Genomic DNA, 25,570 nt, shown 5'->3' with positions numbered 1-25,570 from the left:
TAAACACTAAAAACTTTTGAGTAGCACAGGGGGTCTGACCACTGATAGAGGTGCTAAAGTTTTTAAGATGCTTCCGCGTTGATCTAGGAAGTTGAAATTTAGTAGACTCGGAGCCATCTTTACAAGGACAGAATGCGGGGGGGTGGTGGTGGTGGTGGAGTCAGCATGGTGTAGTCCAGGGGTTGGGAACCCGCGGCTCGGGAGCCGCAAGCGGCTCTTCACAGCTTCTTGTGAGGCTCCCTGCGTGGCTGCCCCTTCCCGGAAATTAAAGGAAACGAGGTAAGCGGGTGAGCGAGCAGAGCGGGGGTGAGCAAGTGAGAGAGCAAGTGAGCGGGGGCGGACGGGCAAGCGAGGCAAGCAGGTAAGCGGCGAGCGAGCGGGCGGGCAAGTGAGTGGGGGGGTGAGCGAGCGAGCGGGCAGGGGCGAACAAGCGAGGGGGGCAAGCAGTCAGGTGGCCGGGCGGGCGGGCAGGCAAGTGAGTGGGCGGGCAAGGCAAGCAGGTAAGCGGGCGGGCAAGTGAGCGGGGGGGGGGGGCAAGGCAAGCAGGTAAGCGGGCGGGCAAGTGAGCGGGCGGGCAAGGCAAGCAGGTAAGCGGGCGGGCAAGGGAGCGGGCGGGCAAGGCAAGCAGGTAAGCTGGCGGGCGGGCAAGTGAGGGGGGGCGAGCAAGAGAGGAGGGGGCGTGCGGGGGGGCAAGCAAGCGGGCGGGCTAGTGGGGGCAAGCGGGCTGGGGGCAAGTGGGGGGCGAGCGAGCCAAATGGCTCTTTGAGTAAAAAAGGTTCCCGACCCCTGGTGTAGTCAGATCCTATCAGATTCCAGAAGCTAAACAATGTCAGTACTTGGATGGGGGACCACCAAGGAAGGCTTTGCAGAGAAATGCAATAACAAATTACCCCTGTTTCTCGCATGTCCCGAAAGCCCCTTGCTGGGGGTTGCTATAAGTCAGCTGTGACTCGTCAATACATACATAGGAATGAACGGTGTAGTGTTAGTCTGTCTGCCTGACCAAGTCCTCCAGCACAGAGCAATTGGGCTGCAGACGGGGTTGGACTGTTGGATTTGTGAGTGCCCTCTTGCCTCCGGGTGTACTAGAACCGGCTTGGGGACAAAGTTTTCAGGGGCAGCTGAAACACATCCTTGCGCTTGCAAAAGGCGAGCTCAGTGGATCAATACATAACAATTCGGTCTTAAACGTCAGTGTGAAACCAGTTCAGATCACCTCGAGGCAAGCCCCCGAGGCTGGTTCATCGGGTCTGGTTTTCCCATGAGAGCAGACAGGTATGGGAGCGGGGTTACATCATACAATATAATTCTATCCCTCACAATATGCCTCGGCAGTAGACAGACTCTTGCACCGACTCATACTCCATGGAAGCAGTAGATGAGCCTCAGTTTTTCTGTCTGTAAAATGGGGAAGGGGATAACTTGAGCAGCAGTCACAGTTGGGGGAGTTTCCCCCCCCCCCCCCGCGCCCCGCTGAGCTTGATCTAGGAGGGTCTCTGGTGTCTTTTGGGTAACGTGGCAATCAGGCCTGATAACTGCCTCCCCTCCACAAATGCAGAAAACGGCCACCTAATCGCTTCTGAAATTGTAAGGACTGGATCTTGGGCCGGAAGCTACCCAGAGCGCCTTCCCAGGAGTCCGACGCATGGCTGCTGGAGATTACCGCCGCTTTCCAGAGTCTCTGTAGGCAAGAGGCAGGAGGAGAGAAGCAGAATTTTGCTCCCGCCAAGTCTCGGGTCTCCAGTTTGGTCTTCACGCGTCTCGCTATCGGTTTCCTGCTCCTGCAGAAGAAGAAAAAGGCAGAGCAAACTCATTTCTCTGTGTTGCTTCGGGAGGAGATGTTTTATCAACTTTAAAGCAATAGGAGGAGGCTGGGGAGCAGTGGTAGGATCCAAAAATTTTAGTAACAGGTTCCCATGGTGGTGGGATTCAAACTGTGGCATAGCGCCAATGGGGCTGGGCGGGGCACAGTGGGGGCGTGGCTGGGCATTCCAGGGGCGGGACATTCCTGGGTGGGGATGTGGCAAGGACGCAGCCACTGCGCCGGTCCTTGGGCTGGAAACGAATGCACGCAGGCGCAGGCTGCCACGCACGCTGGTGCACCTCCTGCTAGACTGGTTCAAGTTCAGCACGCTACTGCTGAGCGGAGGGGCGTAACTAAGGCAAAAATCACGTGGCAAAATCACCCATTAGTAACCCCCTCTCGGCACACACAAATAATTAGTAATCTACCCTCGGGAACCTGTGAGAACCTGCTGGATCCCACCTCTGCTGGGGAGAATACTATTGGGCAATGCCAGTTGCCTTCCCCAGGCAAACCTGGAGAAGCAGCAGCCACTGCGCCGCAATGCTCTTTGACCGTCGGCATGGCGTAGTGGTTAAAAGCGGCAGACTCTAATCTGGAGAACCGGGTTTGATTCCCCACTCCTCCACATGAAACCTGCGGATGATCTTGGGACAGTCACAGTACTTTTGAACCTCTCTCAGCCCCATCAACTTCACAAGGTGTCTTGTTGTGAGGAGGGGACAAGGAAGAGTTTGTAAGCTGCTTCAAGGCAGCATGGCGTAGTGTTTTACGAGCAGGTGCAGTCTAATCAGGGGAACCAGGTTTGATTCTTGCTCTGCGACTTAAGCTGTGGAGGAATGTCCGGTGAACAAAATTAGCTTGTGCACTCCCAACACAGCTGGGTGACCTTGGGTTAGTCACAGTTCTTCAGAGCTCTCTCAGCCCCACCCACCTCACAGGGTGTTTGCTGTGGGAGGGGGGACGGGAAAGGAGATTGTAAGCTCCTTTGAGTCTCCTTGCAGGAGAGAAAAGGGGGATATCTATCCAAACTATTCTTCTTACAGGAGAGGAAGGCAGGGTCTGCATTCTTTTTCTGCAACTCCAATAAATAAGCCCCCAGTGCTAGGAGGTTCAGAATTCAGTGGGTTTCTCAATCTTACCTGCAGGCTTAAGGATCGGGCAGCTATCGTCATCCGTTGCAACTGGAACCGGAGGCACCTGCTTGTTGTAGTAAGCAGACCACACAGTTTCCATGATCCACTGCTGGTGGGCAGCGACTGCCGAGTAAACGCCCGGGCGGATCACGGTCCCACAACCCTTGCCAAAACTGGAGATTCCCGCCAAGAACCAGGAGCCCTTTTCGTTGCAAATCAGAGGTTCCCCGACAGACTCCTGCAGGTCCAAAAGCAGAAGAGGGGTCCTTTTAGTTTGACAGATGCTGGAAAGTTGACGACTCAGGTGCAAAATTTGTGTGTGCAAATAAGCATAAGCATTTATTGTCATTGTGCACGCACAACTAAATTTACAGCAGCATTCCTCGATGCACGCAATTTCAGACTCATACCCCATCCTCACTTTCCCCTTCCTCCACCCATCCCTACACAGCCCCAAACGCATCAACACGAAGCCACGGAGTTTAGCATAGCCACAGGTCTAGAGTAGAAGCTGTCTCTAAGCCTCTTTGTCCTAGTTTTGATAGACCTGTATCATCTGCCGGATGGTAACAGTTCCAAAAGAGAGTGTGCTGGATGAGACGGGTCTCTCAGAATATTTTGGGCTTTCTTTAGGCTTCGGGAATTATAGAGTTCTTCCAAGGAGGGGAGAGGGCAGCCGATAATCCTCTGAGCAGTAGTGATCACTCTTTGGAACGCCTTCCTATCTGCCACTGTGCAAATACTTAGGGATGCAGGAAATAATATCTTCTGAAATGACTAATATCTAAATCACAGCATTTTGGAGGTTACATAGCCCTTTTTCATAGGAACAGTCGACGCCAATAGTAGCTTTTCTTTTCAGTAGTCTCCCTTCCGCACATGCAGAATAATGCACTTTCAATCCACTTTCAGTGCACTTTGCAGCTGGATTTTACCATTAGTGCATTATTCTGCATGTGTGGAAGGGGCCTTAATGGTCAATACACATAAGGTATACATTCACTTCCATGTTAAAAGCCAGTAGGACCACTGAGTCGAACGGCTCCTAATGATTTTCAGCACAAGACCAAAGAGCCAGCGTGGTGTTGTAATAAAGATCGGTGGACTCTCATCTGCAGAACCAGGTTTGATTTCCTCCGTAAGAATGGTGGACTCTTATCTGATGAACTGGATTTGTTTCCCTGCTCCTGCACATGAAACCTGCTGGGTGACCTTGGGCTAATCCTAGTTCCCTCAGAACTCCCTCCGCCCCATCTACCTCGCATGGTGTCTGTTGTGGGGAGGGGAAGGTGACTGTAAGCAGGTTTGAGACTCCTTCAAGGTAGAGAAGAGTGGGCGATAAAAACCAACTATTCTTCCGGTGGGAAAGTTGGATTCAACGGAGATAAGGTGGCAAGAAGAAGAAGAGTTTGGATTTATATCCCCCCTTTCTCTCCTGTAGGGGCTTACAATCTCCTTTCCTTCCCACCTCCCATAACAAACACCCTGTGAGGTGGGTGGGGCTGAGAGAGCTCCAAAGAACTGTGACTAGCCCAAGGTCACCCAGCCGGCATGTGTTGGAGTGCACAAGCTAATCTGTTTCACCGGATAAGCCTCCACAGCTCAAGTGGCAGAGCGGGGGAATCAAACCTGGTTTTCCAGATTGGAGTGCACCTGCTCTTAACCACTACACCACGCTGGCTCTCAGGAACTCCTTAAGCCGAAACTGTCATCCTAGGAGCAGAGTGGGGTGGTGCAAGGAGAATTCCTGGGTTCTGTTCTGTTGTCCCGGGGATGGAAGGAGGTGGGAGAACAGGCGGATGAAGCCACCAAGTTCCTCAGTGGAATTTCTCTGGATAGCAGGAGCCATCAAATTTAATGCAGTTGAAGAATAATAATTTCAGCACCGCAGCAAGTCTGGACAGCTCCACAGTGTGGTTTCTGTATCCCCCGGCTTGGGAAAGGAGGGGAAGTTTGAGGATCTCCTTGCTGAGATTATTCCACGAGTAAGTATTCCACCTGTTGTAGCCGGCCGCCCACACCCACAACAAGTGTTATATATTGTTACTATCAGCATCACCTGAATTTTTGTTGGATCATTCTGCCTTTCCCGCCATCTCCTCCCTTAATAAATAGTGGATAGCAGGGAGAGAGAAATGTTATGCCTAGGCAGAGGTGGGATCCAGCAGGTTCTCCCGAGAGTGGGTTACTAATTATTTGTGTGTGCCGAGAGGGGGTTACTAATTGGGTCTGCTTTTCCATCTCCGCGCCCTCGCCTCCCCGAGAGGCATCCTGCCTTTGAACGTGAAGGTTCCATATAGCAATTGCGACTAATGTCACTCCCTGAACTGGGTTAATCCCTTTCAGGTACTGCAATTCATGGATTCTCAGCCTTTCGTACCTTTTATCTCACCAGTCTCTATCAAAGAACCTGTGTGTTTCACCATTGCTGTGTTCAGATTTGTGAGTTGGGGCATTTTCTATAATGTGATGATGATTTAGAAATGACCTGGTGCAAAAAAAATGTTTTGGGGTCGTGGGGGGGTGGCTGCCCATGGGGGGGGCATCCAACTCAGGTTTTGCCCAGGGCTCAGGTTTGCCTAGGTACGCCTCTGCCCCCTTTGCTGGGGGGCGGGGCTGGCGAGGGAACCTGTTACTAAAAATTTTGGATCCCACCACTGCACCTAGGGATTACAAATGCGGCCATCTGTATCTGGTTTTAAGAAGCAAATATATTATTGTTGAAGATTGCACTGCATTGTAGTACTACCTTGTGATTTTACAGTGCGTTGGTTTTGTTTTATTTTTGCACGCTGCCCTCAGCCCAGGAATTGGGCGGAGTATAAACGTAATGAAATAAAACAAAGAAGAAGAGACGTCCCATTGGCAAGAACATCCCTTTGCTTTCTCCTGATCGCCAGCTCAGTGGATGGTTTCTTACCTCACAACGCATGGTGCGTTTGAAGGGCGTTGCGCACAGCATCTCGGAGGTGATAGGGATTTCATGCCCAGGATCGCTGGTCACGTTGTAGCGGCAGTTGCATGTTCGGGGACCAAGGATTGTCACCTCCACACCCCCTAGAGTACCTGGCGCATGGGTTTCATCTGGACAAACATGGAGAAATGTCTTTGGTTAGTGGGTGTAGCTCCAAATCGTGCCACCATTTCAGCTCTGCGGACTTCTTTGCCACCTGTCCTTTTCTTCTGAAGCATCAGGGACTTCCACAGTGGGAGGCAGAATGCAACATACAGTGGACATGTATCCAAATGAAGTGGAGGGGGGGGAGGTAATGGAAGGATCTGTCATTTGGATCTAACCAAATGACCCTATTTGGGCTGGTAATATCCACCCATGCCAAGTTCCTTAGGGATCCTAAAGGAGAAAGGGAGGAGGAGGAGAAAGTGGATCTCTTTCCTTGAAATGTGGCTTGGCTCACTCATTTGAGCAGCCTATAATGATCTGCTCTGCCATGCAATATACACTATGCTTGTAACATATCAGGGCCAGGATACGCAGGTTGATATGTGGAGGGTTTCACAATCTTCCCTTGTGATAGGTGATTTATTTATTTATTAATTGGACTTATAGGCTGCCTCATCCCCGAAGGGCTCAAGGCGGCTCACAATACAACTGTTCTACCGAACAGCAATCAACAGCATAAAATCAACAACATAAAACACTAAACCCATTAAAACCTATGCAGCGATTACAAACAGCAAAAACCTATAAATTAAGATAACCAAGGTTTTATAAACAAAAGTTGTTTAAAAGCAGGCGCCCGGTCTAAGGCTAAACGAAAGGGAGGGAGTAGGCCGGGGCCGCGATGGAATCCATAAATCCATAAATGTGTAAAGGGGCTGTCTCTATAGCCCTTTCCTTTCCAGCTCTACAGTACACAAACTATAAAAAGCAATAATTCAAAACATAAAAATTAATTAGCTACACATTCCACCTTTCATTGTTGAGATGATTTAGGTTTCATTTTGCATCTTGTGACAAACAGCTTCCTGAAGGTGGCTATAAACACACCTTATAATTCCAACCTTGCTGGCTAAGAGATTTGAACCAGATGTAAGAACTATGGTATTCATGCTGTGGTATTTAAAGTTTTATTTCAAGTTTTATTTTGTACTCTACTGTTTTGGCTTGTGTTTACATGAGTGTAATGTTACAGTCTATGGCTTCAACATAGTAAATGCATTCATAGGGGTTTATACAGCTGGGTCGGATTTGTTATGTTTGTGATATTTTGAATGATTGCATTTTATGAAGTGTGCGTTTTGCAATTTTTACCATTGCGGAAGGCCTTTGGCACGAAACATGTTCAGTTTTAAGGATATTTTCAATGATTTAAAATGCATTCAAGCTTTGTATATTTTTAGGATGTAACCTATTGTTATCCAACATACTGCAAACAACTCAGGCCCCTTCCGCACATGCAAAATAATGCGTTTTCAAACCACTTTCACAACTGTTTGCAAGTGGATTTTGCCATTCCGCACAGCTTCAAAGAGCACTGAAAGCAGTTGGAAAGTGCATTATTCTGCATGTGCGGAAGGAGCCTCAGTTTCATAAATCAGCTTAACATGATCAGTTCATTCCGGGATTAAATCTGGTTCCCTCCAGAACAGAATGGACACATTCTGTCCTGCTCCCACTCCGCTTACCAACTATCCGCCCCCGGGTCCAACAGGTAGAGCCGAACGGGAACTTGTGGGTTTCATATGGGGTGCAGATGGCCCGGATGCGGTCGTTGAATTCGACGGGGTGGTCCAACTGGGCCACAGCAATGTCATGACCTTCTGTCGCGTTGAAGTAGGCGCCGTGAAGAACAATGTGGTTGAGGGTTCTCCTGGCTTGCCACCCACGTTTTAACCCAACCTGTTTCTCACCCAGCAGTACCTTCCAGGCCGCAGGTTCTTGACGCCTGCAAAAGAGAGGCAGAAGTCATGATGCAAATGTACACCACCGTGCTTTAGAAGAAGAAGAAGAAGAAGAAGAAGAGTTTGGATTTATATCCCCCCTTTCTCTCCTGCAGGCGACTCAAAGGGGCTTACAATCTCCTTGCCCTCCCCCCCTCACAACAAACACCCTGTGAGGTAGGTGGGGCTGAGAGAGCTCCGAGAAGCTGTGACTAGCCCAAGGCAGGGGCGTAACGAGGCAGCCCTGGGCAAACTGTAGCCCTGGGCAAAACCTGAGTTGGATGCCCCCCCCCCCCCGCATGGGCGGCCACTCCACCACGACCAAATTTTTTTTTGCACCAGGACATTGGTGCCTGCAGGGGGTGCCTTTTTAGACATATCAGCACGATAATTTCAGCATATCATCAGGAGTCTGTCCTTATGCTACTCCCCACGTTTGGTGAGGTTTGGTTCAAGGAGTCCAAAGTTATGGACTCCCAAAGGGGGTGCCCCATCCCCCATTGTTTCAAATGGGAGCTAATAGGAGATGGGGGCTACAGTTTTGAGGGTCCATAACTTTGGCCCACCTGAACCAAACTGCACCAAACCTGGGGGGTATCATCAGGGCAGTCTCATGATTAGACCCTGAAAGTTTTGAGACTGTGCCTTCAGAAATGTCCCCCCCCCAGCCAGCAACCCCCATGGACAGCAATACAGAAAACTCAATGCAGAACAAAGATTCTTGGGCAAATTTCTGGGATGTTCCTGCAGGAAGCGCATTTTTGGATGTATCGGCACCAAAATTTCAGGGCCTCATCAGAAGACTGCCCTAATGATACCCCCCAGGTTTGGTGCAGTTTGGTTCAGGTGGGCCAAAGTTATGGACCCTCAAAACTGTAGCCCCCATCTCCTATTAGCTCCCATTGGAAACAATGGGGAATAGGGGCACCCCCTTTGGGAGTCCATAACTTTGGACTCCCTGAACCAAACCTCACCAAACTTGGGGGGTAGCATAAGGGCAGTCTCCTGATGAGACCCTGAAATTTTGGTGCCGCTAGCCTAAAAACTGCGCCCCCTGCAGGCCAAAAATGAAAAACCACTAAAATACCCAAAAACGAACCCAGCATTTTGATGCCCCCCCACAAGGTGATGCCCTGGGCAGCTGCCCACCTTGCCCAATGGGCATTACGCCAGTGGCCCAAGGTCACCCAGCTGGCGTGTGTGTGAGTGTATTGGCTCATCTGAATTCCCCAGATAAGCCTCCACAACTCAAGCGGCAGAGCTGGGAATCAAACCCGGTTCCTCCAGATCAGAGTTCACTCGCTCTTAGCCACTGCTCTTAGCCACTACGCCACTGCTGCTCCATAATTGAATCATGGAATTATAAAATTGGATGGGTCCACAGAGGCCATCTAGTCCAAACCCCTGCCAAATGTAGGATTGGTCTAGAGCAGGGTCCCCAAAACTTTTTAGACCCTTGACCCCCACATGGAATCCTTGACCAACCCTCAGGCATGTAAAATAAATAAATGACCAAATAATTACTATCAATAATGAATCTCTTTGTTTTAAAGGAATAAACTCCTTCACCGTTTCCCTTCATTCCTGTCTCTTGATCAGATTCATTTCACCTTTATGGCTTGTTATTCCTTCTTCAGTTTATGTGTCTGTTCCTATAATTGTTGTTTAAATTTATTGTATTGTTTAATGCATTTTTATTTCTTAAACAAGTGTCAGTTTTTGAACCCAACGGTTCAAAATCGACCCCAGTGTTTATAGATCCCCTTTTGACCCCTAGGCATTTATTGACCCCTTGGATAGTCCCAGCAACCCCCCCAAGGTTGATATCGACCACCATGGAGACTCTGGCCTAGAGCATCCCTGGTAAGTGCTCAATTCAATTCAAAGTTGCAAAATTTGGCTTTTTTTGGCACGGAATGAAGATTTTAGCACAGAGTGGCACGACTACTGCTATTTACCCATCATGCCTCATTTCCCCCACCCAGCATTCCTTGCTCACCCAATGAAGCACTGCGCAGCCGTCACGACCCAGTTTTCCGAGATCAAGGTGCCTCCACACACATGCTGCCCGTTGAACTCCAGGCTCACATACCATGGCCAGAGCCCCTCTGCCCCTGAGCCAGGAGCGTCTCGTTTCAGCGTCCCACAACCTGGAAATCAGTGTAAAATATGAAGCAATGCCTTTCCCTGCCACTCCCCACAGCCAACCAGATCCCGTAAACTGCGATGAGAACCCAAACCCATTGATATACAAATGGAGAGAAGAGGGCTGCCTCAAATGGGTTTGATACCACCACTTGACTACTGTTCGGGTATTTACATGGGGCGGCCCTTGTAGACTAGCCAGACGTTCCAGTTGGGGCAAAATACTGCCACCTGTTTCCTGCTGAATGTCAGGAAACAGGCTATACTTGGTCAGCTGCCCTAGTTTGCTGTTAATGTTCCAGGTTTGTGCTAGTTCCCTTTGAAGTGCTTCAAAATGCTAGAGGTCGATATCGAGACGACCCCTCCCTTCTCAATCTTCCTGTCGACTCCATCATGTGTCAAATTAAGCAGTTTCAATTATCGGCTGTATGGGCAATACAAACATCTGCCACAAGGGGGAGAAACTCGACCATTCGGTTTATTACGGCTTTGCTTTGGAACTGAGCAATCATACTTTAGAAAGTTTACTGTTTTGTTAGACGTGTGGGGTTTCTTCCCAGAGTATCTTTTCCATACGACTGATAATTTTCTAGTAACGTTTCCTTAAAATCTATTCCGATTCCTACGCAGTGTCGTAGGAAGTTAAGAGCTCGTGTATCTAATCTGGAGGAACCGGGTTTGATTCCCAGCTCTGCCGCCTGAGCTGTGGAGGCTTATCTGGGGAATTCAGATTAGCCTGTGCACTCCCACACACGCCAGCTGGGTGACCTTGGGCTAGTCACAGCTTCTCAGAGCTCTCTCAGCCCCACCTACCTCACAGGGTGTTTGTTGTGAGGGGGGGAAGGGCAAGGAGATTGTAAGCCCCTTTGAGTCTCATGCAGAAGAGAAAGGGGGGATATAAATCCAAACTCTTCTTCTTCTACAAGCTGCTTTTAAGACATTCTGGGGAAATGGGAATATTCTACAAAAAGGGTGTAGTTTGGCATAGATCCACGAATCCACAATCCTCAGTCTGTGTGCCTTTCCCTGACCCTGAGAGAAGGTGTCTGGGTTCCACGCTTGATGCTTGGACTATTAAAAATCACAGAATGTAAATAGGCATTGATAAGGAACCATACCTGTACACAAGTATTGGTCCGTTGTATTGGGCCGGGGCTCGGCCTGATTAGCAAATGAAGCCCCCAAGACGTGCCTCTGGATCCAGCCAGCGTAAGCCCTGGTCTCTGTCAGGATGATGGGGCTATAAAGTTGTTCGCAGCCCATGGAGAAACTCATGATCCCAGCCTGGAACCATCGGTTGTCCTCCAGGCAAACCAGCGGGCCGCCTGAATCACCCTGGGGAAAAGAGGGAGGAGTTTAGAGCATTTGGTGCACCCTGGCACAGCTGCTAGCCAATCACTCCTTTCTTAGGAGTGGAGCTGCCAACTCCAGATTGGGAAATTGCTGGCAAATAGGGGTACGGAGCCTGGGGAGGGTTGGAGGAGAGGAGATTTAATGCCAAAGAGTCCACCTTCCAGAGCAGCCATTTTCTCTTAGGGGAACTGATCTCCATACTCTTGGGAGCAGCTGTAATTTTGGGAGAAGAAGAAGAGTTTGGATGTATATCCCCCCATTTCTCTCTTGTAAGGAGACTCAAAGGGGCTTACCATCTCCTTGCCCTTCCCCCTTCACAACAAACACCCTGTGAGATGGGTGGGGCTGAGAGAGCTCCAAAGAACTGTGACTATCCCAAGGTCACCCAGCTGGCATGTGTTGGAGTGCACAAGCTAATCTGTTTCACCAGATAAGCCTCCACAGCTCAAGTGGCAGAGCAGGGAATCAAACCCGGTTCTCCAGATTAGAGTGCACCTGCTCTAAACTACACCACATTTGTTGCCTGTCCCTCCTCCAAAGAGTTGAGGGTAGCCTAGACAATTCTCTCCCTCTCATATATGTGTAATATATGAACTGCAGCCTCATGGGTAAGTTGGTTTCCTGATTTTGTCCCCCTAGAATAGGTGTCAAACTCGTGGCCCTCCAGATGTTATGGACTACAGCTCCCATCATCCCCTGCCAGCACAGCCAATTGCTCATTCTGGCAGGGGATGATGGGAACTGTAGTCCATAACAACTGGAGGGCCGTGAGTTTGACACCTATTCTAGGTGTCCTTTAAAAAGGGCTTGGACAGATTTATGGAGAAGTCGATCTATGGCTACCAATCTTGATCCTCCTTGATCTCAGATTGCAAAGGCCTGAGCAGACCAGGTGCTCAGGAGCAGCAGAAGGCCATTGCTTTCACACCCTGCATGTGAGCTCCCAAAGGCACCTGGTGGGCCACTGCGAGTAGCAGAATGCTGGACTAGATGGACTCTGGTCTGATCCAGCAGGCTAGTTCTTATGTTCTTATGTTCGTATGGAGGGCTGCGAGTTTGACATTTGTGGACTGGCAACCGTTCCCAATCCTCTTTCAGATTCTTTCCCCAGACACAGCCTACACCTCTGCCACCTTAAGGACTAGAAACTTGGGAGGGGGGGTTAAAAAGGAAGTGAAGGTTTGTTCTTGGTTAGCTCCAGCTGCGAACCCACCAGCACAAAACACAAAACACCAGACACCCTTCTCTCTTCTGTGACAGAACCGCACAAGGTTTGTTTAGGTTTTTTCCCCACTGACCTTGCAGGGCCCCTTCGTGCGGTCAGGGGTCACGGCGCACACCATACGCGGCAAAGCAGGCTGGACGATCTTCCGGTCCCGAAGGTTGTTGTAAATGCAGTTGCAGGTGTCCCTCGACAGGAGGTCCAAGGCCATCTCCTGCAGGTGCATGGGGTCTGCCAGAGAAGCTGTGAGAAGAGGAGAGTGAACATTTAGAATCCTCCTCCGGATTCACGGCCGTGTCTGGATGCGTTACGGTGCTATCCTGATCTGACAAGGGGGTTGCCAGAGGTCTGGGATGGACCACATTCACAGCTGCTTCACCTCAGTCTACACTGCTGTTTCCTGAGCTCTCAGACCATGCCCGGGCCGGCACCTTCAATTCTCCCATCCATTGCTAGAGTCAGGAAGTTGTCAATTGCACAAGGGATTAGAAGAAGAAGAGTTTGGGTTTATATCCCCCCTTTCTCTCCTGGAGGAGACTCAAAGGGGCTGACAATCTCCTTGCCCTTCCCCCCTCACAACAAACACCCTGTGAAGTAGGTGGGGCTGAGAGAGCTCCGAAAAGCTGTGACTAGCCCAAGGTCACCCAGCTGGCGTGTGTGGGAGTGTACAGGCTAATCTGAATTCCCCAGATAAGCCTCCACAGCTCAGGTGGCAGAGCTGGGAATCAAACCTGGTTCCTCCAGATTAGATACACGAGCTCTTAAACTCCTACGCCACTGCTGCTCTTCACAGTTTTTTTTCCCACCGGATCAGAAGTTCCACAGAAAGAGGAAAGACAGAGTGTGGTGAAGAACGGGGCAAACCGTTGAAGTGTTGGACTGAGCCCTGGGAGATCCAGGTTCGAATCCCTCACTCGCCAGGAAACTCCCTGGGTGACCTTGGACCTGTCATTCTCTGTGGGTTTCAGGAGATGATAAAAGGGAGGCACGGAGAGAACCGTCTAGGCTACCCTCAACCCTTTGGAGGAGGGACAGGCTAAAAATGTGGTGTAGTTAAGAGTGGGTGCACTCTAATCTGGAGAACCGGGTTTGATTCCCCGCTCTGCCACTTGAGCTGTGGAGGCTTATCTGGGGAACCAGATTAGCTTGTGCACTCCAACATATGCCAGCTGGGCAGAGGTGGGATCCAACCAGTTCTCACCACTTCTCTAGAAGTGGTTACTAATTTTTTCTGTAGGTACCCGAGAAGCCTGCGATTGCTACAAAGCAACCTCCCTGCGAGCCAATAGGGACTGGAGAGATGCTGTAATGCTTGGCAGGCGCCACTGTTTGAATCCCACCACCGTCGGAACCTGTTATTAAAATTTTTGGATCCCACCACTGCAGCTGGGTGACCTTGGGATAGTCTCAGATCTTCTGAGCTCTCTCAGCCCCACCTACCTGACAGGGTGTTTTTTGTGTGGGGGGAAGGGAAAGAAGTTTGTAGGCCCCTTTGAGTCTCCTTACAGGAGAGAAAGGGGGGGGGATATAAATCCAACTTCTTCTAAATCAAGGCATGCAAACCGAACCCTCTTTTTTAGCCAAACCTCCAAGTTTACATTATTGATTTGGGAGGTGGTCTCTGCTTGGCTCTTCTAGGAACACTGACTTGCTCTCTACTGCTCTCCAAAGGTCGAAGGCTTCCTTCAACCTCAGGGGACGCCTCAAACTTGACTAGGCTGAGTGGTAGAAGATGAGTTGCCAATTCCGATCCCCACCGTTCCGCAAACTTCACCCCCTCCCCGACTTCACCGCTGGCTCACTCACTGTTCATGCCAATGTCGCCCCAGCCGGTGACCCAGCACTGCGTCCCAAAGGCGAACTGGTGGTCTGCGCGGGGCAGGCAGATGGGCGAGATATCCCGGCCGAACCACACGGGCAGCGCCAGCCGCACCAGGGCGATGTCATAGCCTTTCATGTAGTTGGTGTAGTTCTCGTGGATGATTATCTCAGCGACGTCACGCTCCTCACCCCTGAATGGGTCACCTGTCAGTCTCACACGGCCCAGAATCACCTTCCAATCCGCTGGGATTATTTTGTACCCCGTCCTGTGGTGGTGGTGGGGGTGCGGGGGAACGGAGAGAGAAAGAGAGAAACATTTTAGTCCTCCCACTGATCAACCTAGGATATGCCAGGAGGAGCCCTAAAGAGCACCAGAATTGGCATAGATAGGCACAGGCCCAGAGGTGGGATCCAGCAGGTTCTCACCAGTTCCTGAGAGTGGGTTACTAATCATTTGTGTGTGCCGAGAGGGGGTTACTAATTGGGTCCGCTTTTCCGTCAGAAATTCCCTTAGGTCCAAAAATCATAAAGTCCTGTTGTTTCCTATGTGGCTGGTTAGCGAAGGTAGAAAACGGGAGATAATTCTCCCTGTTGGGCTGTTTTAAAAAAAAACATGTTTTAGTAATATGGTAAAGTTCCTTGTTTAAGGAAAGTCTCCTTCTCTTTTCATTTTTAGAAACAAAGTTAAGTATTTGAAAGTATTAAGTATTTGACAGGCAGCCAATTAGAGGAGAAGTGGTTGTTTCTGTTGGCAGTAGACGATAGGACTTGCTAGAATGAGTTTAAATTATGGACAGAAAGATACCAGCTCGAAATTAGGAACTTTTTTTTTACAGTAACAGTTTTTTACAGTAACAGAGAAATTATTAATGCCCCGCCCCCGGAATGCCCGGCCACGCCCCCATCATGCCCCGCCCAGCCCCATTGGCGCTACGCCACTGTTTGCATCCCACCACCAAGGGAACCTGTTACTAAAATTTTTGGATCCCACCATTGCACAGGCCCCATTTTTACTCTGCATTGTGCTTCACCTGGTGTCGTTCCCCATTAACAATCATTCCTAGGAACACGCTTTTCCCACTCACCTCTAGTGAGATGTCTCTGGGTACCATTTTGATGGCATCCTTTTGCTGCTGTTAAAGAGGGCCGCTGTCTTCTCCTAGCTAGAAGTGGGAGCTGTACAGTCCCTGATTCAAATTCTGCCTCAATTGAGAGTCAGCGGCCCCTTCCACACATACCAAATAATGCACTTTCAATCCATAAGAACATAAGAACATAAGAACATAAGAATGAGCCTGCTGGATCAGACTAGAGTCCATCTAGTCCAGCACTCTGCTACTCGCAGTGGCCCACCAGGTGCCTTTGGGAGCTCACATGCAGGAGGTGAAAGCAATGGCCCTAAGAACATAAGAGAGAGCCTGTCGGATCAGACCAGAGTCCATCTAGTCCAGCACTCTGCTACTCGCGTTGGCCCACCAGGTGCCTTTGGGAGCTCACATGCAGGAGGTGAAAGCAACGGCCTTCTGCTGCTGCTGCTCCTGAGCACCTGGTCTGCTAAGGCATTTGCAACCTCAGATCAAGGAGGATCAAGATTGGTAGCCATAGATTGACTTCTCCTCCATAAATCTGTCCAAGCCCTTTTTAAAGCTATCCAGGTTAGTGGCCATCACCACCTCCTGGGACAGCATATTCCAAACACCAATCACACGTTGCGTGAAGAAGAATTAATAAAATATTTTGCCAGATAACAGTCTCTGCATATCATTAAACCATTCATTTACAAAATCAACAACGATGTTTTTAAACAAAAGTAACAACAACAGTTGCTGCTATTGCAAGGTTCTAAGAAATGTATTGTTTGCTAGTGGATTTTGCTATTCCGCACAGCTACAAAGTGGATTGAAAGTGGATTATTCTGCACGTGTGGAAGAGGCCAGTGTGGTGTAGTGGTGAAGAGCAGGTGCCCTCTAATCTGGAGAACCGGGTTTGATTCCCCGTTCTGCCACTTGAGCTGTGGGGGCTTATCTGGTGAGCCAGATTAGCTTGTGCACCCCAGGATGAATGCATTCCAAGAGGCAAGTCCCCAGGAGGATCGAAAGGCATGCAAAAAGGACTTACTCAAAAAAGCAGTGAGCAGCGGTCAGGATCCACCGATGACCGATGACGCTTCCACCACAGATATGCTCTCCACGGTTCTGGAGGCTCACTTGCCAGGTCCACTCCCCACTCTGGGCATTCACGCCGCCTGCCACTCGTGGAATTGGCCTCTGGTTGCCACAGAGTAGACCTGCAGAGAAAGGAGGTCAGAAACATTCATATTTACAGACTGAAAAGAGCATTAACGGTTTTCCCCGAAGACCCCATTTGCGTTGACTTGTAGAGAATTTCTCAAGAGACAATTTGCAGACAGCCCCTACCTCTTTCTCCAATCTAAAATGGCCAGGATTCTCCAGGGGGAAGCCAGGATACTCAAACAGAAGCAAGTTTTAAAAAGCTTTCTCATTCTTCCGCACATGCAGAATAATGCACTTTCAATCCACTTTCACAACTGTTTGCAAGTAGATTTTGCTGTTCCATACAGTAAAATCCAGCTGCAAAGTGCAGTGAAAGTGGATTGAAAGTACAGTACAGTACAGTAAACCTTTATTAGGCATAAATAATTCTACATACAGTATGTGGATTGAAAGTGCCTTTACAGCCCTGGCCCCGGCCTGGTGGAACACTCTTCCTCCAGCTGTCCGGGCCCTGTGGGACCTTGGTGAATTCCGCAGGGCCTGCAAGACTGAGTTGTTCCGCCGGGCCTTTGGAGTGTCCAGTCGCTGAGGTGTGCCCCCTGCCCCCCTTCCTTGCTTTGCTCCTTGGCCCTTTTGCTCCCTATCTTTTATAATTTATTTTTGTATATTTACTGTTAATTTCAGGGCGGAGTCCGGCCGCTCCCTTCTTTTTGGGGGTGGTTTGAAAGGAATTGGGTTACGGGACGCCATTACTATTGTTATTGTTTTTGACCGCTCTTTAAATGGTTTTAATGGTTTTAATGGATTTTAGTGTATATGGTCACTATTGTGACCCTTGTTTTATATTTATTTATTTTATTTTATTTATTAAATTTATAGGCCACCTCATCCCCGAAGGGCTCGAGGCGGCTCACAACATGACTGTTTCCAGAACAGTAAATCAATATAACATAAAATCTAACATTAAAATTCAGCAGCAATTAAAACAATAAATACAGATTAAACAACAAGGTTGCGTAAAAACACACACACAGGGGCCCGGTCTAAAGGCCAAAGGAGAAGGGAGGAGAGGCAGGGCCCAGGATGGAATCAGGGCCCTACCAGGATGGAAAAGGCAGCTTAGTTCTGGTTTCAGTGGGGGGCAATAGAACCGCGGCCAGCCCCTCCAAAAGCCCGGTGGAATAGCTCCGTCTTACATATTGTATATAGATTAGTGTTGTGCACCGCCCAGAGCCCCTTGGGGATTGGGCGGTCTATAAATTTAAATAAATGAATGAATGAATGAATGAATGAATGAATGAATGAATGAATGAATGAATGAATTATTCTGCATGTGCGGAAGGGGCCTCAGAATCCCTTCTCTGGGTTCTCTTGACACGAGCCCCCTACATCTGGATTTCCCCTCTCCTCTAACGTCCGGCTTCATCACCAGCTTTCGGTTGCCAGAGATGAACTTTTCTCTCAAGCTGAGCTACGCTGTTCCTTGAGTCCTGTGTAATTTCAGGCCACTGGGATTTTTGCTGATTTGAATTCTCATCTGATTTTCATTTGTGGTTGATCATTCTTATCGATAGGATTGAAACGTTCTTAGCCGCTTTAAGCCATTTTGGAAGAACAGGGTACAAATAATTCATGGTATAATACTCTTATCCTGTGTTTATGAAGCCAGCTGGATCAGACCAAAGTCCATCTAGTCCAGCTCTCTGCATATTCAGCAGTGGCCCTGATCTGCCTTCCCTTCCCCTGTCACAAAATTTATATAGGGAGCAGCAGTGGCGTAGTGGCTAAGAGCAGTGGCTAAGAGCAGGGGCACTCTGATCTGGAGGAACCGGGTTTGATTCCCAGCTCTGCCGCCTGAGCTGTGGAGGCTTATCTGGGGAATTCAGATTAGCCTGTGCACTCCCACACATGCCAGCTGGGTGACCTTGGGCTAGTCACAGCTTTCCGGAGCTCTCTCAGCCCCACCCACCTCACAGGGTGTTTGTTGTGAGGGGGGAAGGGCAAGGAAATTGTAAGCCCCTTTGAGTCTCCTACAGGAGAGAAAGGGGGATATAAATCCAAACTACCACTCCTCTTCTTCCTTTGTTCAGGCCGGGGGAATTCTGTAAAATGTGCATTGTGTTCATCAGCTCCAAGCTTGACTACTTCGCAAGACAAAGCAAAGTCCCAAAATATACTGGCCCCTGCCTCTCCGAATAATGTTCAGAGGATTTCAGCTGCAATTGTGTGTTTTATTATCCTGACTAGACTGTTTAGTTAATGAAGGCTTAAGAAAAGAACAACCAGGGAGATGGGTCGAGCTCAAAACACATACCTGCTGCGTTTGATCTTAGCGGAAGACCTGGGGAAAAGAAAAAAAAAGTTCAGAATGGTTACATTTCCTTGTTACATTTCCTTGTGTCTCGCTTCTGGATCTTACACAAAGCTGGCAAGAATGAAAAGACCTGTGATTGTGGGCATGTGAAGAAGATGAAGATGAAGAAGAAGAAGAAGAAGAGGAAGAGGAGGAGGAGGAGGAGGAAGAGGAGTAGTCATTTGGATTTATATCCCCCCTTTCTCTCCTGCAGGAGACTCAAAGGGGCTGACAATCTCCTTGCCCTTCCCCCCTCACAACAAACACCCTGTGTGGTAGGTGGGGCTGAGAGAGCTCCAAGAAGCGGTGACTAGCCCAAGGTCACCCAGCTGGCGTGTGTGGGAGTGTACAGGCTAATCTGAATTCCCCAGATAAGCCTCCACAGCTCAGGCGGCAGAGCTGGAAATCGAACCGGGTTCCTCCAGATTAGATACACGAGCTCTTAACCTCCTATGCCACTGCATAGGAGGAGAAGAAGAAGAAGAAGAAGAAGAAGAAGAAGAAGAAGAGGAGGAAGAAGAAGAAGAAGAAGAAGAAGAAGAAGAAGAAGAAGAAGAAGAAGAAGAAGAAGAAGAAGAAGAAGAAGATCACGACGCCGACGCTGACCACGCTGACGCTGACGCTGGACGCTGACATGCCGACCACGCCGGAGGCGGAGGGCGGGAGGCATGGAGGCGGAGGCGGAGGCGGAGGGGAAGGGGAAGGGGAAGGGGAAGGGGAAGGGGAAGGGGAAGGGGAGAGTTGGATTTATATCCCCCCTTCCAGATTCCCGCTCTGCCACTTGAGCTGTGGAGGCTTATCTGGGGAACCAGATTAGCCTGTGCACTCTAACACATGCCAGATGGGTGACCTCGGGCTAGTCACAGTTCTTCAGAGCATTCTCAGCCCCACCTACCTCACAGGGCGTTTCTGGAGTGGGGATGGGGAAGGGCAAGGAGATTGTAAGCCCCTTTGAGTCTCCTTACAGGAGAGAATGGGGGGGCGGGATATAAATCCAAACTCTTCTTCTCTTCTTCTACCACCTCAGGTGTGGGCCACCTCATTTCCTGTCCTGTGTGAACTGGGCCAAATATCCAAGAATCTGTGGTTGGTTGGGTGACGATATTCCATCTCCTACCCAGGCACATCTCCCTTCTGCCTCAAGGAACGATTGCATAATTGCAAGAGAAAGTCTTGGTGAGCAGAGCTCTCTAGCAAACAGTGATTCAGAACCTCTTCCTCGGGGCAAGCGATTCCGCCGAGATAAATTTCCCCCAGCTGCTCCGACGAAAAGGAAGCTGCCGTGCCCGTTTTATTTTTGAGCAGAAAACCAACAGGAGCAGGTCCATTAGGCAATGGGCCAAGGTGCCACATAATACATATACACACAGTCAACATCCTTAATTTGACGTTTGCTACCGCACCCAGGTTCTTTCCCAAGCTACCGCTTGCCTTCTCCGCAGCTGGCCGGGCTACTGTGCCTTGAACACCTGCCCGAACTGTAGAGATCGCAAAGAAGTGATAGGGCTTTCCTCAGCCTGAATACTTTTTCCGCCTCTTTCTCTCGGAGCAGCAGTGACATAGTGGTGAAGAGCAGGTGCACTCTAATCTGGAGAACTGGGTTTGATTCCCCACTCTGCCTCTTATCTATCTATCTATCTATCTATCTATCTATCTATCTATCTATCTATCTATCTATCTATCTATCTATCTATCTATCTATCTATCTATCTATCTATCTATCTATCTATCTATCTATCTATCTATCTATCTATCTATCTATCTATTCATCTATCTATCTATCTATCTATCTATCTATCTATTCATTCATTCATCTATCTATCTATCTATCTATCTATCTATCTATCTATCTATCTATCTGATATACCGCCCCATCCCCGAAGGGCTCTGGGCGGTGTACAACATAAAATCACATAAAAACATCATAAATATCCATAAATTATAATAATAAAACAGCAGTTATAATATCCCAAGATGGCATCCCACCTGAACCTAATCCCCTTAGAAGGAGGAGGATAATGGGTCCCGATGGTATGAGGGACCCATAGATCTTGATAATGGATCCCAGTAATATTGGGATTCCAACCTTGAGTGGTGGAGGCTTATCTGGTGAACTAGATTAGACTGTACACTCCAACACATGCCAGTTGAGTGACCTTGGGCGAGTCACAGTTCTTCGGAGCTCTCTCAACCTTACCCACCTCACAGGGTGTTTGTTGTGGGGGGGAGGGAAGGGAAAGGAGATTGTAAGCCCCTTTGAGTCTCCTTACAGGAGAGAAAGGGGGGGGGATATAAAACCAAACTTCTTCTTCTTCTTGCTGAGATGTACAGAAGCTTGGGATGGCGGGGAGGAAACCTCTCTGTGTGTACAGACGGGTGCCGACACACCGCAATTAGTCTGGTACATGAGTCCAGACAGTTGGCGCCTTTAATCACAGCCTGTCAGTCATGATTTCTTCCCCTCCTGGTTAAGGACTTCTTACGGAGGAGTTGAAAACAGGTTACAGGCGCTGCCTCCAGAGTCTTGCACACCATTGGATGCCAATCAGCCGGCCTCAACGCTCTTTCTGGGTGAAGACCGGTGGTGGCAAGGTTGGCGAAGAAGAAGAAGAAGAAGAAGAAGAAGAAGAAGAAGAAGAAGAAGAAGAAGAAGAAGAAGAAGAAGAAGAAGAAGAAGAAGAAGAAGAAGAAGAAGAAGAAGAAGAAGAAGAAGAAGAAGAGGAGGAGGAGGAGGAGGAGGTGGAGGAGGAGGAGGAGGAGGAGGAGGAGGAGTTTGGATTTATATCCCCCCTTTCTCTCCTGCAGGAGACTCCAAAGGCTTACATAATCTCCTTTCCCTTCCCCTCACAACAAACACCCTGTTAGGTGGGTGGGGCTGAGAGAGCTTTGAGAAGCTGTGACTAGCCCAAGGTCACCCAGCTGGCGTGTGTGGGAGTGCCCAAGTTAATCTGAATTCCCCAGATAAGCCTCCACAGCTCAGGCGGCAGAGCTGGGAATCAAACCCGGTTCCTCCAGATTAGATACACGAGCTCTTAACCTCCTACACCACTGCTGCTCCTCAAAGGACACTCTGCACATGTTCAGAGAAACGCTGTTTCTAATCGGCACGAAACACGTTCACGTCTGGTATTTGGAACAAGGGCTTCAGCTAAGGTGGGGATCATTGGCTCCAGGATCTTTTTTCGAAGGGGGAGAAGGATGCAGTCTCCTTTTTTAAAAGCCCTGATTGTGACAGAAAACTCACAGGTTACCCAACTGGGTTTCCTCTCGCCCTCAGAGGTTTCCCAATAAAAAGCTTTTGGTAAGATTGTCAGTCCCGAGGTGGGCTCGGGGATCTGGAATTTTTAACTCATCTCCTGGCTACCTGGATCAGTTCCCTTGGAGAAAACAACAGCCCTGGAGTGTGGTCTTTATGGCGTCATATACCAATGAGGTCCCTCCCTTCCCCAAATCTCACCTTCCCCAGACATTTCTCAGAGCTGGCAACTTTAGCTTTTAGGCTGTTGAGGAGGGAGATGGAGAACCTCAAAGGTAGGAGAAAGGTAACTTGCCCAGCCCTGGCTGATGGCTCTCTTTGATAAGGCTGCATCCATTAATTGAGATTCTGCGAGCTACATCTGTTGGATTTCATCCTGTCACATGACGATTTTAAAAAAACACCTCCATTGTCAAACAACTGTGGTCCGATCCTAGTAGAATCAACAGCCCATCCAAAACGGGAGAGGGGATTCCTTTTCTGTCCCCATATACTGCAATTTGCCAGCCCTATTCATGGCAGGCTTTATGGGGTACAGCTTCCCACCAACCAAAACTGGGGAGGTTCCTGAACAATTCAACAAGAGTAGCTTTCCGTGTATGACATACTCTACACCTGTTGAATTTCTGCACATTGTACAGCCGCTGAGGGCATGGAAGGAGAGAGAACGAAGTAGCCACCATGACGATTCTGGTCAGTTCTTTCTGCATGGTTATGCCAGGGATAGGAACCTATTGAACTGCGTTGCCCAAAAAGGCTACAGTGCCCCCCCCCCACTCCAAAACACTTCCTGCGGTCTGTGCCCCTGTGCTTGGAGTTCATATGAATCATAGGGGCAACCCCCAACATCAGCCGTTCCTCTGTCCTATTGTGACACTAGATCTGAAGGGAAGTGTTTCCTTCCGATTCCTCCCCACCCGGTTTCCAGTTTTTCAACTAGCCCTGGCTCCTGGGCTTTTAATAATAACTTGATCCACAGGCATTGGCTAGTGATGATGCTGAACTCAGAGGTCTGTGAACATTTCGTGATGGTGTTTGCTGGAGACAAGGCACAGGAGCAGGTCAGGGTGAGTTTCTTTTTGGTCATTTGGCAACGCTACCCTCCTTCCCCTCTAGCTCAATGCCATATAATCAGAGCTTAATTCCTTAAAAAGAGATTGTATGAGAGAGAGAGAGAGAGCGAGAGAGAGAGAGAGAGAGAGAGGAACCAGATTTGAGTCCAATAGCACCTTAGAAACCAGCAAGATTGTTAGAATATAAACTTTTGAGAATCAAAGTTCCCTTCTTCAGAAAGAAGGAGAGGCAGATGTTATCTGTCAGCAGTGGCGTAGGAGGTTAAGAGCTCATGTATCAAATCTGGAGGAACCGGGTTTGATTCCCAGCTCTGCCGCCGGAGCTGTGGAGGCTTATCTGGGGAATTCAGATTAGTCTGTACACTCCCACACACGCCAGCTGGGTGACCTTGGGCTAGTCACAGCTTCTCGGAGCTCTCTCAGCCCCACCTACGTCACAGGGTGTTTGTTGTGAGGGGGGAAGGGCAAGGAGATTCTAAGCCCCTTTGAGTCTCCTGCAGGAGAGAAAAGGGGGATATAAATCCAAACTCCTCTTCTTCTTCTTCATCAGCCAAGAGTTTTTAACCAGAAGCCTCACTGGTGTGTCCTCTATAATCACTGCTAATTGTTTTCTAAACTTTGGCAGAGTGGATTTATGTGTGTGTGTGCATTTATGTGTGTATTTACAATTATATCTATCTATATCTATAATTCAGATTGTCATGGGCAAATTTACTACTAAAACAAATCAACTTCTCGGATTCCCGTTGGCCAGGACTTTCATCGTTCAAAGGTAACCCCGAATCCTTTGTCTCCAACAGCAAGTGTAAGCAAGAAACAGCCTTCCAGTTTGGAGAATCTGGCTGCCAGGAACGATATCAAGACCTAGGTCCCTCTCATTTGCGGGGCAAAGAGCTGCTTCCATGCCAGAAACCAGAGGGTAGCCCCATTTGCTCTGTTGTAGTAAGAATAAAGAGGAATCTTGGGCCACCTTCCAAACTTTCACTGCCACGTAAACGTTTTTTTGTAAACTTCAGCACATTTCCAAGATCTTTGCTCCAGCTTTTTAGAATTTAATGCTGGAATATAAGAGCTCTGAAGGTGCCTCAAGATTTTCACTTTCTTCTCTGCCTACATTATGAAAGTAACATTCTCTCTCCTTTTCCGCCCAGCCCTTTACTCCAAATGTCTACCTGTCCACCTTCCAATTATTTCACGCCTTTCCACCTGCCTCCGCGCTTATCTATCATCATAGCTGTTTCTTGGCCGCCGTCTCTCTCTCTGCTCTCTCTCTCTCTCTCTCTGCCTGTCATAGTTCAGTCCTAAGCAGAGTTTGTACTTAGTACAGCAAGGCTTTATTGTAGAGCCATTTTACAATATTAAAACATATACATTAACATGATATACAATAAAAGTTTTACCAACTAAGAATGAAATATATGGACCTTTAGTCCCTCTCAATTCACCTTTCCAATTTATCTGAGCTAGAATCTAACACTTCTTGTGCAAATTTCGATCATACTATTTCCTTCCAAATAGTCTGAGATCGAATCTTCGAGGCTGCCGGTGCGAAAAGGCCAACCCTATAGGACATGTAAGGATCCAAATCTGAGAAGAAGGTATATTTTATCCACATCAGATAATATCTGAGACATGGATATAAAGCCGAGAAGGAACTTGGCCAAGCAGAGTTGGTGGATTTCCATCAGGCGCTCAGACGGGAGTAAATTTTGCACAGGACGGCATCGTCTTCAACCTCTACCTAGCCAGCTGTCTATCTGCCAGTGGTGTAGTGGTTAAGAGCAGGTGCAGTCTAATCTGGAGGAACTGGGTTTGATTCCCAGCTCTGCCGCCTGAGCTGTGGAGGCTTATCTGAGGAATTCAGATCAGCCTGTGCACTCAAACACACGCCAGCTGGGTGACCTTGGGCTAGTCACAGCTCTTCGGAGCTCTCTCAGCCCCACCTATGTCACAGGGTGTTTGTTGGGGGGGAGGAGGGCAAGCAGATTGTAAGCCCCTTTGAGTCTCCTTGCAGGAGAGAAAGGGGGGATATAAATCCAACTCTTCTTCTTCTTAGACAGCTGGAAATACATTCCCACCCCATCCATAATTTCAACCCTGCCATCCCGTCCACCTGCTCCTTCCCAGGGTCGTCCACACTCCGTCAACCTGGCGCTCTGCCCGGTGGAAACTCACCTGTCACGACCAACATCAACAGCACAGCAGCGCCGGCAAACTCTCCGCCGTTTCTTTGGGCTGCCATCCCTGCAGACGTCCTCTTCTCGTCTGCCA

General features: G+C 48.9%; 2 protein-coding genes across 2 annotated transcripts in view; one reads left to right on the top strand and one right to left on the bottom strand.

Annotated features, from left to right (window-relative positions):
* Positions 1–692: 692 nt before the first annotated feature.
* On the bottom strand, positions 693–25,552 carry PRSS53 (serine protease 53). The gene is made up of 11 exons (XM_048517018.1): positions 25,475–25,552; positions 18,932–18,958; positions 16,502–16,670; positions 14,369–14,649; positions 12,639–12,805; positions 11,106–11,322; positions 9,842–9,992; positions 7,588–7,847; positions 5,861–6,024; positions 2,947–3,178; positions 693–1,781 (listed from the first exon to the last, which is right to left on the bottom strand). Exons 1-11 carry the CDS (start codon positions 25,539–25,541, stop codon positions 1,765–1,767), a joined length of 1,752 nt encoding a protein of 583 aa, XP_048372975.1. The 5' UTR covers positions 25,542–25,552; the 3' UTR covers positions 693–1,764.
* Positions 23,212–25,570, top strand: part of LOC125444318 (up-regulator of cell proliferation-like) — a 39,282-nt gene continuing 36,923 nt past the window's right edge. Inside the window, 2 exon segments of the mRNA XM_048516746.1 lie at positions 23,212–23,293; positions 23,995–24,071. The gene's annotated coding sequence lies outside the window, so the exon portion shown is untranslated.

The sequence above is a fragment of the Sphaerodactylus townsendi genome, linkage group LG15, assembly GCF_021028975.2.
Source record: "Sphaerodactylus townsendi isolate TG3544 linkage group LG15, MPM_Stown_v2.3, whole genome shotgun sequence".
In the NCBI taxonomy this organism is placed as follows: domain Eukaryota; kingdom Metazoa; phylum Chordata; class Lepidosauria; order Squamata; family Sphaerodactylidae; genus Sphaerodactylus; species Sphaerodactylus townsendi.
The sequence above is the reverse complement of the archived record's forward strand: the minus strand, read 5'-3'. Positions and strand labels throughout refer to the sequence as shown.

Bases quoted from the DNA above. Each gene is read 5' to 3' on its own strand.
- PRSS53 (XM_048517018.1), bottom strand. From the start codon at position 25,541: ATGGCAGCCCAAAGAAACGGCGGAGAGTTTGCCGGCGCTGCTGTGCTG. The intron at 12,806-14,368 runs GTGAGTGAGCCA...CTCTTCTCACAG, and splicing joins GGGCGACATTGGCATGAACA to CTTCTCTGGCAGACCCCATG. The intron at 7,848-9,841 runs GTGAGCAAGGAA...TCTCTTTTGCAG, and splicing joins GCTGCGCAGTGCTTCATTGG to GCGTCAAGAACCTGCGGCCT.